General features: G+C 57.5%; 1 protein-coding gene across 2 annotated transcripts; it reads right to left on the bottom strand.

Moving 5' to 3' along the window:
* Positions 1 to 2,028: 2,028 nt before the first annotated feature.
* On the bottom strand, positions 2,029 to 14,418 carry LOC111160516 (angiotensinogen). 2 transcript variants are annotated; one of them, XM_022523669.1, is made up of 5 exons: positions 14,366 to 14,418; positions 8,671 to 9,522; positions 5,313 to 5,580; positions 3,510 to 3,654; positions 2,029 to 2,760 (listed from the first exon to the last, which is right to left on the bottom strand). In XM_022523669.1, exons 2-5 carry the CDS (start codon positions 9,497 to 9,499, stop codon positions 2,569 to 2,571), a joined length of 1,434 nt encoding a protein of 477 aa, XP_022379377.1. In that variant the 5' UTR covers positions 9,500 to 9,522; positions 14,366 to 14,418; the 3' UTR covers positions 2,029 to 2,568. The 2 variants fall into 2 exon arrangements, with proteins under 2 accessions (XP_022379377.1, XP_022379375.1); XM_022523667.1 differs by having other exon boundaries at positions 2,309 to 2,760; positions 8,671 to 9,650; positions 14,366 to 14,386.
* Positions 14,419 to 15,020: the final 602 nt, after the last annotated feature.

The following is a 15,020-nucleotide window of genomic DNA, read 5'->3' as shown; positions in this document are numbered from 1 at the left end:
GCGCACGCGCCCGTCCAGACCGCTGTCCGTCTGCAGTCGCTTCAGGAACCACGGGAGAAGCCGTCAGGGTTAGTTCCGACTGAAGATGCGTCCTCCCCGCTGAGAGCGGGAATCCGGGAGCTGATGCTGCTGGCTGTGGCCCCGGCCCTTCTTGAAGCTTGTGCTGGGAGGGGGATTCTGTGCTGTCCCTAACCTGAAGTCCAGTGTGCATTCGCGGGCCACCGGGAAGATGCAGACGCGGACTCTGGGGCCTGGGTGGGACCCGAGGCTCTGCGTCCCCAACACACACCACAGGCTGGGCTGAGTCGTGAGAGTCTCAGGCACGCCTGTCTCCTGAACGTCCGGCTTTCCCCAGAGCCTTGGTGTCTCCTAACCTTTCCAGAAAGCCCAAGCCAGAGAGGACTTGGGGGGCAGCTTCTGCCCCACGCTGGGCGGAGGGAAGAGGGACCCAGGGAGCGCAGAGCGTGGTGGAAAATAAGCCAGGGCTGGCCCAGCAGGGTCGGGGCTGCTGCGGGAATCGGGTCTCTGCCAGCTGCAGAAAGGAGGGCCCCAGGCAGCACCCACAGTTCATTAACATGCCGCGGGGAGGGTTCAGGGCGTCTGGATCTCTGCGTCCTCGAAGTGACCATGCAAAGCACTGGTGCTGTGTCACAGTCATCCCCCCGGGGGCCCATATCACTCAGGCTGACGTCGTGTGAGGTTTGGGGGTTTGGGGGGAATGGGCACCCCTTGCTTAGGCTCTTTCACATTCTGGAAGGACTCATGCCTTAGAACTTTCAAGCATCCATCTAGATCGGTGTAATGTGTCTGGGGCCTCCTTGTGCAGCCAGAAGGCAGAGGCTGATCTGAGGAAAGGGGAGCTGGGGGGCAGGGCGATGGGAAGCGGCCAGGAACTGAAATGATCCGCAGCAGAAAGCTTCACCTGCAGCTGTAGAGATAAGGATGGGTGCTGCCTGCACCCCAAAACATTTGCCACTGGCATGATGGTGGTTATTTCTCATTTATTCATTCAAGGATTTCCCATTTGGCACAGAAGGGCAGGGGACCCCAGACCGGGAGGTCACCCGCTCTGGGTCACGGTCAGCGTTGGATGTGGGCTTCCTGCTCAGCCCATCCATTTCTGGAAGCCATGCCCCTAAGCCCCCACCATGCTGCCTCTCACATGCCTGGCCCAGCTGTTCCCCGGATCTCAGAGCAAGGAGGTGTGTGCCAGACTAGCTGGACGCTTGGAACATGAGGGGGACACTGAGGCTCGGAGGACACTCAGTCTGCTCTGGACTGTGGGCAGCAAAGCCGTCGTGTGAGCAGAACACGGGTGCTTCTGCTCCCACCACTGCATCCGCAAATGGGAGAGACCCGGTTCAACTCTGAGATGGTCACCCCCACTCTCACCCCCAGACGCATGCCCGGCCGCCGCATGCCCCTGGCCCTCGTCGGTGGGCCCCGTAGTCCGTAGCCTGCCTGGTCATTTTGGTGTTGGTGGAGGCAGCCGGAGAGAGCGCTGAATGTACATGAGGAAACGGGTTCACTGTCGTCAGCACCAGCGATCAACCCTGTGTCCCCGGAAAGGAAGAAGTGCCCATGGGCCCCGTTCCTTCCGGCTGCATGTAGGGGCCTGAGGCCTCCTCCCCCACGCACCCACCTGCCGCTTGGGGACGGAAGCGTCCGGAAGCAAACTTCTCCACATGATGGCTAAGTCACGGCCCACACCTTCCGTGGAAATACGCCCAAAGTCTGGCTCAAAGCCCTAGAAAGGACTTGGTGTGTACCGTCTGTCAGCTAGATGGCAGGGTTTTGTTTTGCTGCTGAAGGATAGAATTTTTCTTTTTAAGATTTTATTTATTTGATTTGTTTTATTTATTTATTGACAAGAGAGTAGACGCGAGAGAGAACAGGAGTGGAAGGATGGGCTGAGCACGGAGCCTAATGTGGGGTTCGATCCCAGGACCCTGGGATCATGATCTGAGCCGAAGGCAGACGCTTAACCCACTGAACCACCCAGGCAGCCCAAGAATTTTTCTTGTTTTGTTTATTGTTGCAAAACATGTATTAATAACACAAGGGATAATTAGCCATGGTGTTACATTCTAACATAAATTCAGGTGCTTGGGTTTTTCCAAGATCACAGCATCCTGGGAAAGAAGACCGGGACCAACAAAAGCTAAGGCATCGCGGGGACGGCGGCTCGGCGGCTCACGCTTCCCCAGCCGATCTCCACTCAGGGCAGGGAAAACCGTGCGACTGTGAAACCCAATTCCTGTTCTCCGATAAAAAGGAAACAATTTCCGGTTTCACGACCCAGTTGGTCTGTTCAGACTTTCTCCTGAACAGTTGTCCTGTACTAAATTCCGGTTCCTGGTACCCCCCACGTGGCCCAGGAGAAGTCGAAGAACCCGGGAGGCCTTCTGCCCGCAGGTTCTGCTGCTCATTAGACGGGAGGAGAACGGCTTTCTCCCAGCGCGAAGCTGACTCACTGGAAGGCAGAGTGGAAGACGGCGACAGATCAGCGCTGCTGCGGGCCGCTGCCCTTGCTCACGGTGACTGCCAGGTCTGTGGGCGGGCCGGGCCTCACACCGTGCTCAGCGGGTTGGTCACACGGCCCAAGAAGTGCAGGGCAGTGGAGTCATGCTCGTAAATGGCAAACAGGAACGGGCGGTTCAAGGTCACCTCCAAGGCCTTGGGCCCATCCGGCTGTGGGGCAGACTCTGTGGGCTGCTCTCCCTCGTCTGCTTTTAGTTCCAAAAGGATGCTATTCAGCACCTGCAAAGCAGCAAGCGTTGTGACAGCTCCCAATGGCCCTCAGGGCCCAGGGAGAAGGTGCAGGACAGCTGTTTCTCCAGCTCGCTCGTGCCATACATGCCCCTCGGTGTAGATGGCTCCCACTCGGCCCAACTCACAGAACAGCTCTCCCCAGAGCATCCCTCCAACCCACCGGTCTCCCACTTTCCACCTGGATTTCCAGGACAGAACCCCAGGCCCCTTGGCTGTGGTCTGCTAGTGCTTGGTTCCTCCCACGAAGTTAGCAAGAGGACTGATGCTCCCCAGAAGTGAAGAACTGCGAAGGCCCCCTCTCCCCGGTACCCAGCCCGGTGCCAGCACTTCCAAGCCCCCCAGCTCCAGGGAGACATCATTCAGGCAGAGGGACACTCCTGCTGAGTGTTCCCTGGGGCACGCAGCTCTGGCAGAACTGGCACCGGGTCCTTATCCCATGGCCTGAGTCCTGACCCTCTTGTGGGATTTGGGAAGGACCCCGAGGCTAGGCCATGCTGGGCAGAGCCAAAAACACATGGTGGGGAAGGGTTTGCTGCTCTCCGCCTGTCCCCAGAAAGCCCTGGAAAGTTCTGGTCACTTCTCTCCCACCCCGGATGCATAGCCACATAGCCATGCTGTCCTCCTCTCCTCCCCTGCCTGCCCCGCAGAAGCTCTCTCCGTGTCCCTTCCGTCTCCATCTCCCCCGCCGTGAACACACGGAATCACTTGGGCCTGGACATCACCGGCACAGACGGTACCTTTCCGACTCGGAGATCATCATTGCTGATTTTGCCCAGGTTTGCCTCGGCCCCCAGCAGGGTAGGCAGCTTGGCCTGGGCCAGCAGGTCCCGCAGGTCATAGGAGGCTCGCAGTGTCAGCTGGGGCACGGTCAGGCGGATGGTCCTATGGGGGTGACACACGCTTAGGAAGTCCCGGGTGGCCCCCCCTGGGAGGCCCTGGGGCCCCCCGCCCAGCTAGAGAAAGTTTGTCAGCAACAAATACAACAAAAAAACTCTCGTGTCCTTGGAAATACTGTGCGAAGGATGTGCGCTTCAAGTAGCGCCCGGGAGGTTGGCGATGAGTTGTCCTTCGTTCTACTCTGGTTTTCAGCTGGTCGCATCAAAGCTGCACTACGTGGATAATTGTAAAAAGCTGTTTTCTGAAATAACGCAGCGCGTCTTACTACCACCTTGCAGTGTTATTCTTGACACAGAAAGCCCCGTGGAGGAGAGAGCAATGGGAAGAACGTCCCGTCACTCTCCACACCGTCATGTTGCTGACATCAACTCAGCTGGCTTGCCTGTAGGGCCTCTGCCTTCCGTCAGCTTCCCTGAGAGCCCAGGGATGTTTCCCGTGACCCCCAAAGCCTTCACGGGATTTACGTGACACCCACGTCCATACATTATCCACAATAGCCAAATGGTGGAAGTGACCCAAGAGTGCACGGACGGACGGCGGGATAAACAAAACATGTCTGTCCGTCTAACGGAGCATCAGATGTAAGAGAAGGGAATCCCGACCCACGCTGCCACACGGGCGAGCCCTGAGGACGTCATGCTAAGTGAAACAAGCCTGTCACAAAAGGACAGACACTGTATGAGTTCACTCCTCTGAGGTCCTAGAACAGACAAGTTCACAGAGAGCAGAAGCAGAGCGGCCATGGCCAGGGCTTTGGTGGGGGTGGGGTGGAGTGGGGTGGGCAGGCTGCGTTTCCGTCGGGGAAGCTGAAAACCTGGAGACGGACGGTGGGGGGGCACACCAGCGTGGGGTGCTTCATGCCACTGAATGGTGCGCTACAGATGGTACACGTGGTACACTTGCCGTTAGGCGTTTACCGTCAGCACACCCGAAACTGATTTCCAAAGGAGCGTTGCCCTCGGGAGGCCAGTGTGTCCCTGAGTGATGGTCTCGGAGCAGGTTTCCGGCCCCCACTGCTCTGGGCCATGGACAAGGGACAAGTGTAGCACGCCAGCGTACGGGAATGGCTTTCTTCCTGCCATAGTTGGAAAGAGGAGCAAACGACTCGGGCAGCAAAGCAGGGAGTTCTGGACTCAAGGACAGTTCCCCAAGAAAGCGTCTCCCCCAGGCCTCCCAGAGGGGTCTGAACCCTTCTGGGAAGCCAGTCCCCGACAAGCTCTGGGAATGCAGCAGACTGGGGGTGGGAGGATGGCGGGGGAGGGGAGGGGGACGTGGTGGGTGGTCATGGCATCAAAGGTCCCCCCTTCAGGGCGGATTGAAACGCAGTCCTCCAAAACCAGCGGGTAAGCCCAAGCCCAAGGAAATCACGTTCCCACTCCTTCCCTCTCCTGCACCCAGAAAGAGGCGACACCTGCAGAGTTAGGTGGACGGGTGGACGGAAGGAGGGGTGACACATGAACGCACAGGCTCCAGAACAGCAGAAGCCCCCGGCCCCTCCCCGTCCTGGGCCCAGGGCTCAGTCAACTCCCACACATCTGCTCATCCCACGTCCCCTCCCGCCCTGGGTAGACAGATGGGCCCAGCTCCCCACTGTCCACGGGGAGCTGCCCCAGAGGTGCCAGCCGGTGTCCCAGGAGCCGTACCGGGGAGACAGGTTCTTCAACCACGTCAGGAATTTGTGCTGGAAGGTGACGGCCTCCACCTTCTGCAGGCCCGAGGTGCCGTGGGGCTGGACCAGCAGCAGGCAGGCACTCTTGCTGAGGGGTACCCGGGTCATGGAGAGGTTGTTCTGGACGTCGCTCCAGTGCTGGAAGGTGCCCGTGCCTGAGAGCATGGGGACCGACACCGAGGTGGCATTGTCCACCCAGAACTCCTGCAGTCCCCCCAGCAGGGAGAAGCCCTTCAGCTGTCCTGGAGACCCAGAGAGGAGACAAGGAGGGACGGATCAGCCGAGGCAGGGGCAGGCAGATGCGCTCAGGGCTGGGGACACCACGGGGAGAGCCGAAGGCCCAGCCTGTGACCCGACCTCCCCCGGCCTCCCCCGGCATACCCCGGGCCACGGGGTATCTTCCCACCCCTGCGCTTTGCAGGCCCTACCCTGTACCCCAAGGGCCGGTAGAGTCTTCCTCCTACAAGATCCAACCGTTTGAGATCACGACGGTGACGCTAACTGCCCGTGTTGAAGACATTTAACACACCAGGTGCACTCTGAGATTTTACACCTGTCACCTTAAGGTCCACAAAGGAAACCAGGGACCTTAGGCCACCATGAACTGACCAGGTAAACTCACCCCAGATCTGTCCTGGCCCAAAGCCTGCGGCCCACCACACTCACTGGCTTCTTTTTTTAAATAAACTTCATTTTTTTAGAGAAGTTAGGTTCATAGCATAATTAGGGGAAGGTATAGAGTTTCCCCGTACACCCATCCCCACCCCAAGCACAGCCTCCCGTGCTATCTGCACCCCCACCGGAGTGGGACGTCCGTTAACCCTGATGACCCTCCACCGACACATCACTGTCACCCAGAGTCCAGGGCTGACATGAGGGCTCGCTCTCAGGGCCGTACGTTCTGTGGGGCTGGACAGACGTGCAGTGATCTGCGCCCACCATCCCAGCGTCACCCAGAGCAGCTTGGCAGCCCTACGCAGCCTTGGGGCACGCGCGCGTCTCCATCTGGGAGCAGTGTCAGCTGCGACAGGCTCCCCTTCTGCAGTCAGGACGCAGAGCTAAGCACACGTCCCGCAAGGCAGGCTCCACGTGCTGCCCAGGACAGACACAGGACCTAGTGCGAGCCGTGGCTCGGAGGGAAGCGCTCGGTGCAAGCTCACCCTGGGCCCTGCGGGGAGGGGGCAGCCCCGTGTGGCCCCCCCCGGGGGGGCTGCATGAGGGGTGGCCGAGGGGTGCGGCCAGCTGGCTCCGCTGTCCGGAAAGAGAGGCAGACGCTTGCTGGATGCCCTGACTCTGGGGGTCCCCCGTGACTGTACCAGGCTCCCCAAGGGGGTCCTCAGTGCCGGCCCACCAGGCCTGGCCGGAGACTTGTAGATTTAGGGGAAGAAAGAACTAAACCTTTTCCCACCCAAACAGAAGGACGTGAGAGTCTGAACAGAGGTGGCTTCCCTGTCCTGGACACTCCGCTGAAAAGCACAGAATCCATCCTCACCCAGAGGTTAAGTAAATCTCTCAAGGTTAAGTCAACTGGTGTTGTGGAACCTGCCAGAGCCCGCGGCAGCTCGGGATGACCACAGGGCCGGAGCAAAGGGCGCCCTACAGCTCAGGGGCTCCCAACCCCCAAGGCCTCGAGAGCCGGGAACGTCCATCTGGGCTCTGAGATCGTGGTCACAGAACATCATTACCAAAGAGGCACTTCGAGCTCCCCAGAGAGACAGCCTTTGGCTTCGTAAGGCAGCCGTGTGGTGCTGGGCTGGGAGGGGTTGTGCATCTCTGTTGGATGGAAACCGAGGCCCAGAAAGGTCAGGGGGCAAGATCAGAGAGTGGGCATGGTGGGGCTGGCCGAGTGTCCAGGCACCTGTGGCTCTCCAGCTTTTGGGGGGCAGGACTTTCTCAGTGAGCAATCCTCCTGGGGCTCCTCCTGGGGCTCCTCCTGGAAACGGCAGGCTGAGGCCGTGCGTCCCCCCTCTGTCCTCCACGGGGCGGGGGCAGCCACCCTCAGCAGGAGGGCACCTGTGCTGTCCTCGGTTCCTGGGTCCATCGTCTTCCCCCTGCACCCAGAACGGGCTGGAGGTCCTCCCCCGTGGGGGGTTTACATACTTGTAGGATGTTTTCAGAGTAAGACAACAGTCATGCTCTATTACACCTCCATGTCTCTGGTTTCATCTCTCTGCTGTGGCTCCCTTGGCTCGCAAACACACCCTGCCCACCGCACCTGTCAGTCTGCAAGGTCACTGCCTCAGCACGTGCTCCCGGGACAGTGGGCCCGTTGCATCACCTTCCTGGGACCCTCCCCGCCTCCCGTGCACACAGCCCTGGCAGCCTGGATGCCCTCTGACCAGAACACTTTTCCTGCTCCAGCATCCACCACCCTTCCCAGCATCACATCCCAAGATCTGGCTGGACCCCTCTTTCGGGCTGTGCCTCCCATAGGTCCCATCCCCCCTGAGCTCTGGCCAAACAGAGCCGCCCTTGCTCTGGTTTCTGGCCCCGAACTTGCCAGCCTTTTTGCTCACACATTTGTCCTTCCACAGCCCTGCTCCCCTCGCCATCCTCTGTCCTCTCCCCGGGGGCCCTCCCTCCTCCAAGGGCCTGGCGCCCCAGAGTGCCTTTTCAGGGCACGTTTCCCTAGAGCTCTGCAGCTGGGGGCACTCACCTGTGGGTCGATCTCCCCTCTGTAACGTCAGTAGGCAACCTGGGTTCCACACCTGTGCGTCCTTCCTCCCTGGCCCCCTGAGACGCCCAGCTCAGGGGCATGCGCGTAATAGGGCTTCAACAATCAGTTGTTGAATGAGCGAGCTATCTTTGTGGGGATTTAGGGAGGGGGGAGTAGTACTAACCGCTCCCAGCATGAAAGTGGTGTAAGCAAACAAACGGTATTTTTGCAAGGACACTGACCTTCTCAGGAGACAAGAAGCCTCCCCTCCTGAGTGTGGAGATGGGCCACTGGGCTGGGAGGTGTGGGTTTGGATCTCAGGACCCCGACTTGTGGCCGTGCCTTCTTAAGGCGGTCACTGTGGGTTTTTCCCTGGAGGCAGTAACACTGCTTTACCACGTCCCAAGGGGATTAAATGATCAGGATAGGAGGGAGTACTAGAGTCGCTGCACACAGTAGGACAGCAGGTGGCTATCTGGATGCTCATCCAAGGAGCCCCTTGTGCAGCTACTACCAGCTCCTTGAGAGCGACTCTCAGGTACTTCCCCACGTTCTCACCTTGCCCATCCCCAAGGCCCAGCCCTGCTGAGCCAAATGCTGGACACTAAGTCTGTAGACACAGAGAGCTGTCCCCCTAGGGCACCCACCCCAAGGGCACCTCCGGGCTTTGCCTTACCTTGGAAGTGGACATAGGCGTTGAAAAGCAGGGTGCTGTCTGGGCTGACTCCTGACAGGGGTCTGTCCATTTTCCACCCTGTCACTGCCTGCATGAACCTGTCGATCTTCTCAGCAGCAAGATCCGGGTCCGTGAACAAGTCCAGAGAGCGCGGGAGGGTGACGGGGGCAAAGGGCGCCAGGCCCCGCACAAAAGGCTGCTTCAGGCGCAGGCCAGGGGCTGTGAACAGGCCCAGCACCGTGGAGAGGAGCAGTGCGGACCGGCCGCCGGCCTCACCCTTGGCGACCAGAAGGCCCTGGATGGTCTGCAGGGCGGACAGCACCTTGTGGCCGTCCAGCCGGGAGGTGCAGCTCTGGTCCTCCCCGGGGACGCCCAGGAAGGCCTGCAGTCTGCTGGCCGTGGGGTCCAGCGCGCCCAGGTAGAGAGAGGCCAGCGTGCCGAATAGAGTCGTGGGGGACAGGACGGTCCCACTGGCCGCGCTCCCGGACTCGCCCAGTGCCCTGTACATGTGGAAGCCCAGGAAGTTGAGCATCGTGCCCACTTTAACCGCCCGCATCCTGTCCTCCTCCTCCAGCTTCCCGGCCGCCAGCGCCAGCTGCTCCCGGAGCGCCTCCTCGTCCACCGGGGACGTCTTGGCCTGAATCGGGACGGGCGTGAAGGTCCGCTCCTCGGGCATCTCTGGGCCGGGTCTCTCCAGCTGCTCACAGCTGCTCTTGCTGTAGACGAGGAGGTGGAAGGGATGGATGTACACTCGGTCCCCAGCGGCCAGGCCGGCCCAGGCCATGAGGCAGAGGACAGTGGCCCTTAGGCCCACTCCGGCAGGACCCATCTCCGGCAGGGGCGCTCGCTTCCCTGAAACAGCATTTCGTGTAAGGCGACAGGTTACTAAGTGCGTTAGTGCCCTCCAGCCAGACGTCTAGCTGTTCCCGTATTCCCTGCGGTCATGAACCCAGGAGAAATCTATCCGGGTCTACACACACCTTGAAGAGAAGCGATAGATTCCAGGCTCTGAGGACAGTATCTCTGGGAGCCATGACGCGCTATCGTGGGGTGGGCGGTGGGGTGGGGGGGGGGGGGGGGGGGAGTATTTTGGGGTTGGTTTTGTTTTGTCTGATTTTTATAATGGGGAGAATGTCTCGACAGTAAGACATGGGTAGATTATAAACAGAAATACCAAAATGTCCGTTACATCAAGGAAAAATATACACAAATATTTTCACAAAATGTTGTTAAGTGCTTCTCTTCAAGAATACGCAACTGCGGGTGCCTGGGTGGCTCAGTGGGTTGAGCCTCTGCCTTCGGCTCAGGTCATGATCTCAGGGTCCTGGGATTGAGCCCCACATCAGACTCTCTGCTCGGCGGGGAGCCTGCTTCCCTCTCTCTCTCTGCCTGCCTTTCTGCCTACTTGTGATCTCTCTCTGTCAAATAAATAAATAAAAATCTTAAAAAAAAATATGCGACTGCCTGATAGTATTTTTTACCTTGGGTAAATCAGTGATATCATGGATTAGTCAATAATTATATGTTTAATAAAGAGTAATGGGGGGGCACCTGGGTGGCTCAGTCGTTAAGCATCTGCCTTCAGCCCAGGTCATGATCCTGGGGTCCTGGGATCAAGTCCCGTGTCTGGCTCCCTGCTCAGCGGGGAGCCTACTTCTCCCTCTCCCTCTACACATCCCCTACCTGCTTGTGCTCACTCTCTCCATCTCTCAAGTAAATAAATAAAATCTTTTTTTTAAAGAGTAATATGGAAACATTTAAACTTATTTTTTTTTGCCTTTACTGAATTTTATTTTTTTTTTATTATTTGTATTAACATATAATGTATTATTAGCCCCAGGGGTACAGGTCTGTGAATCGTCAGGCTTACACACTTCCCAGCTCTCACCATAGCACATACCCTCCCCAATGTCCATAACCCAGCCACCCTCTCCCGACCCCTCTGCCCCCGGCAACCCTCAGTTTGTTTTGTGACATTAAGAATCTCTTATGGTCGGGGGGTGGGGTTATGAACATTGGGGAGGGTATGTGCTATGGTGAGTGCTGTAAAATGTGTAAACCTGGCGATTCACAGACCTGTACCCCTGGGGATAAAAATATATTATATGTTTAAAAAAAATAAAATTAATTTAAAAAAAAGAATCTCTTATGGTTTATCTCCCTCCCGATCCCATCTTGTTAAACTTATTTTTGAAGGAACTTTGATTTTAAAATAAACAAAATGCACCTTGTTGCCTTAAAATTTTTAACTTGCTATGTTGAAGTCCTAAATCCCACTACTTCAAAATGTACTCTATTGGGAGATAGAGTCTCTAAAGAGGTAATTTAGGTTAAATGGGGTCATTGGGATGGACCCTCATCGCATTTGACTGGGATCCCTCTTAGAAGAGATTAGGACACAGACACACACAAACGGAAGACCCTGGAAAGACAGGAAGACAGCCATCTACAAGCCAGGGGGAGGGACCTCAGAAGACACATCTGTCAACATCTCAGCTTGGACTTGGAACCAGTATGAGACATGAAGGTTCTCCCAGAAGGAGTCATCAGTACTTGTCGCCGTCCGAATCACGAGAGAACAGATTTCTGTCGTTGAAGGGACCCAGTCTGTGAGACTTTGATATGGCTGCCTCTGGCTATGAGCTTCCCTAGAAAACCAGCCGTGGGGCAGACCTCGAGTCTCTAGGAGGCCTCCTAGCCCCGGGGTAGGTGGAAACCAGTTTGGAACACGAGACTAAGATGCACAGAGGTTTTTTTCTACGTTATAAGTTGGCCTGGTGAGAACGATCTGTATGGTCCCAACCAGGAGATACACACCTCATTCCCCAGACCGGTGCGTCCTGTAAGAATAGACCTGTTCTAACTGGGTAGTGTGTGACAGTTCCCAGAAGCCCCTGCCTACAGATTCCCCAATCCAGCCCTTGGCTGTTCATGCGAGGAAGGAAAGTTTTCACCCCTTTGCAGACACGGAAAGGGGAGTTCTGAGGCATAAAGAAAAGTTCCCGAGTTCACACAGCAAAGCGTGTAACAGACACAATTCAGACCTGCGTTTAGTCCCAAGCCCGGTTCCCACAGATCTCATCCGGGGGAGCCTTAGAAACCGTGGAAGTTCGTCTTCCCCCGCCCCCGGAGATGCCAGCTATAATGACCCTGGGGTGTGGCCTTGAAGGGGTTTCTCAGCTCCACTGTGGCCCCCACAGGCAGCTGGCGGTGAGCCCCAGAGCCTCAGCCTGAAACCCTGGTGTTTGCACCTGTCCCAGTGCCCCAGGCCGGTCAGCGACTGTGTCCTGCTCGTAGAGGACCATGTCCTGCGCAGTGGATCCCCGTGGAGCCCGACACCAGCCCCACCAACGCCTCTCACCGACAGCCGGTGGCGTTGGTCTGCGCTGGGGCCAGGGATAGTTTTTTTTAAAAAAAGTCCCAGGTGAGTCTGAAGTAGAACCATCCTGTGCCCTAGACGTGGGTCTCTGTCGTTGGCAGGAGGATTTCTGGCACCTTTCTCTAGCGCCCTGCGATTCTGCTCCCGCCTCTCCTCTCAATGAGAGAGAACGTGGCAGACAAGGTTCTTGGGCTGGCTCTGCGGACCTAGGACCTGTGTTCATGGCACGGGTTCCTTCGCTCCCAGTCATTTCCATGGTACCGCACTGATTTCTGGTGAAGCTGAGGACTGCATTACCAGCTTCAGCCTTCGTGCTCCCGTCCTCATCCTCACCCATCCCCCGCCCTCCCAGAGCAGCCCAGTCATCCCTGGAACTGAGGCATGAACTCAAGGTCACCTTGACGCCTCCATCTTTCCTGTACACCCAGGCATACCCAGTTATCCCCTGATGTTGGCGCTCCGCACTCCTCTCCCGGGTCTGGTCACCTGCACCCGCTTTCAACTCACGAGCATTGTGTGTTTAGTTCTGCTCTGGTCATCAAACACCAAAGGAACTTTGACTTCTGACCTCGGCCACCGCTTCCCCCTCCTCCCCACATGTTTGACCCAATCCATGGTTCTCATGAGAAGCCACACGACATACAAAAACGGAACAGAAAGTTCTCCTTCCCGTCCAGACGGGCCTCCGTGGCCAGCTCTTGCCTCGTGTAAAAAGCCAAAACACTCTGAGTTATCAGGGGAAACCTGTAGAAGCGGAGGGCTGGAGGAATCTGGCAGAAGTGGCCCCCAGTCCCGGGCTAGGGCCACACAGGTAAGCACAGCCCCCTCCCTGCTTTGCCAGTCCCGCACAGCACACGCACTGTCTACAGTGAAACAGTTTCACGGTCACGGTCCGGGGCGGGGGCTGCTGTGTGTTGCTCTCAGCTGGGATCTGTGGCTGCCATACTGACCGGTCCTTAGCAGCCCACCACGGGGTCTCAGAATAAACGGGGGCTCCAGGCTCCTGTGGATCTGCCCTCCTCCGGCACCCCTGCTCAGTCTCCTCTCCATATCCCCTCGTGGTTCTGTGGCTTCGTGAAATGGTGAGATCAGCAGCCAACACTGGTCTAATGCCTATCATTGCCAGGCAGTGTTCTAGCACTTTCCATGGACTTGTCTCATCCTGCTAAGGCTTCCGTGACATCCCATTTCCCGCTGTAACTGTCCCCCACCACGCCTGACACCCTGAACTCACTTATCCCGCTTTACTTCCTCTCTCCACAGCACTGACCCCCTTATGACCTTACAAATAATTAATTCTCATGTATTTATTTGTTTAGTGTTCATTACCTGTCTCTTCCCACGTGAAGGCAAACCCCAAGAGAGTGGGGTCCTTGCTCTGTTTTATTCGCTGATATGCATGCTGCATTTCCAGAAATGTTCCTGGGACATAGTACGTACTTGATAAACAGTTGTTAAGTGGATTAATGGATGCTGTTTTGCGGAGGAACAGAGAGGTTCCGTGACTTGCTCAAGGTCACGCAGCTAAGTGAGAGACAGAACTAGGATTCAAACCCAGACCCCCTGATGCCACAGTCAACACACTTCAGCACCCATCGTAGTGCCTCTTGAACAATAAGAATCTGTCTTTGTAGTTTCTCTTAAAGTTTAGAAAGCACTTTCACATTATATTAGCTCTCTGAAGATACCCCCTAGCTCATGAGCAAGGGAGGCCAGGCATCGCTGTTTGTCCCATTTTATAGATGGGCAAACCGAGGCTTGGGGATACAAAGTGATGAGTTGAGGGCACCCAAGCTTTGAACCCAGGGCCAGAGGCAGCACTGCCTGGGGGAGGTGCAGGGAGACAGACATGGTGCAGGCCACTCCTCGTCTGAGCCTCCAGGGATAGGGTCAGGGACGCAGCTCCCAGCTATCTGAGGCTGCTCCCCCATCCACCTCACAGCTCCTGTCCCTGCACAAGCTTTGTGCTTCCTTCTGACTCTAGGCCCCCCGTGGCTCTGCTCCCGGCCTGTGCCTGAGGACCCAGCCCTGCTCAGAGGCAGCAGGGGACGCGGCCACCCTGCCCTACAGCTGTGGAGGAGGGGGAAGTTCCTCTGCTAAGACCTGGGGTGGCTGAGGGGGAGGACAGCCCATGAGAGGACTTCCGATGTGACAGGAGGGGGTACATATCGGCGTCGTCTTCGGTAGTGATCCCTCCGCAGCGCCTGTCACCACAGATCCCTGCCTTCCGGCTCCCAGCTGCTCCCACTAGAGACCCCTTGGCTTCTCCTCCCGGCAGAACTCAGCTGCCCTGACAGGGAGGGGCTCCCCGCTTACCTTCTCCTCGGGTCCCCAAAACAAGAGCAGCCTCTTCCCCTGGCTGGGCCGAGGCCCTATTTATATCAGAGGGGATGGAGCCGTTCCCAGACCGTTCTGTGCCCAAGCTGGGGAGGAGGGTGGTGACATCACTTGGCCTGACCCTGGGGGGTGGGGGCCTCAGGCGGCTGGGTGGCTAGGGGACAGGCGCCAGAGCGACTCTCAGGCTGGGACTCCTTCCAGGAAGTCAGAGTGATCGATACACACTTTCCGTGCCGAACAGCATGAGCCGGCAAGCCGTGGAGTTACACATTTACCCCAGCTCACCTGCCCTAGGGCCGCGGGGACGCACACAGGGATCCCACGTAGGTGTGTGTAGGTGTGTGATGGGTCTCTAGCCTGAGGTGTGACAGCCACCCAGGCCTTCTGACAGAGCCCTCTTGAGGTGTGCTTCTGAGAGTCCCCAAGATTGTGCTTGAGTCCCCATTGGGCAGGGGAGGGAGCTGTGAAGGGTGGCCCGGGAGGTGGCGGGTGGGCGATTTCTGACCCCACGGCCTTGAGCCGCTCAATGATTATCCAAACCACCTTTAGGCACCTGCTCCCTGAGACGCCCTCTGGCGGGCAGGGGGAGAGATGCACAACCAAGCAGAAGCACCTTCCAGAGACTGGTGATTTC

Source organism: Enhydra lutris, unplaced genomic scaffold, assembly GCF_002288905.1.
Source record: "Enhydra lutris kenyoni isolate GAN:26980312 unplaced genomic scaffold, ASM228890v2 scaffoldscaffold76, whole genome shotgun sequence".
In the NCBI taxonomy this organism is placed as follows: domain Eukaryota; kingdom Metazoa; phylum Chordata; class Mammalia; order Carnivora; family Mustelidae; genus Enhydra; species Enhydra lutris.
Note: the sequence above shows the minus strand (reverse complement) of the source record. Positions and strands in the feature narration are given on the sequence as shown.

Excerpts from the sequence above, each read along its gene's own strand:
- LOC111160516 (XM_022523669.1), bottom strand. The coding sequence starts at position 9,499 with ATGGGTCCTGCCGGAGTGGGCCTAAGGGCCACTGTCCTCTGCCTCATG. Across the intron at positions 5,581-8,670 it reads CGCCTATGTCCACTTCCAAG|GACAGCTGAAGGGCTTCTCC; the intron begins GTAAGGCAAAGC and ends CTGGGTCTCCAG. Across the intron at positions 3,655-5,312 it reads TTGAAGAACCTGTCTCCCCG|GACCATCCGCCTGACCGTGC; the intron begins GTACGGCTCCTG and ends TCACCCCCATAG.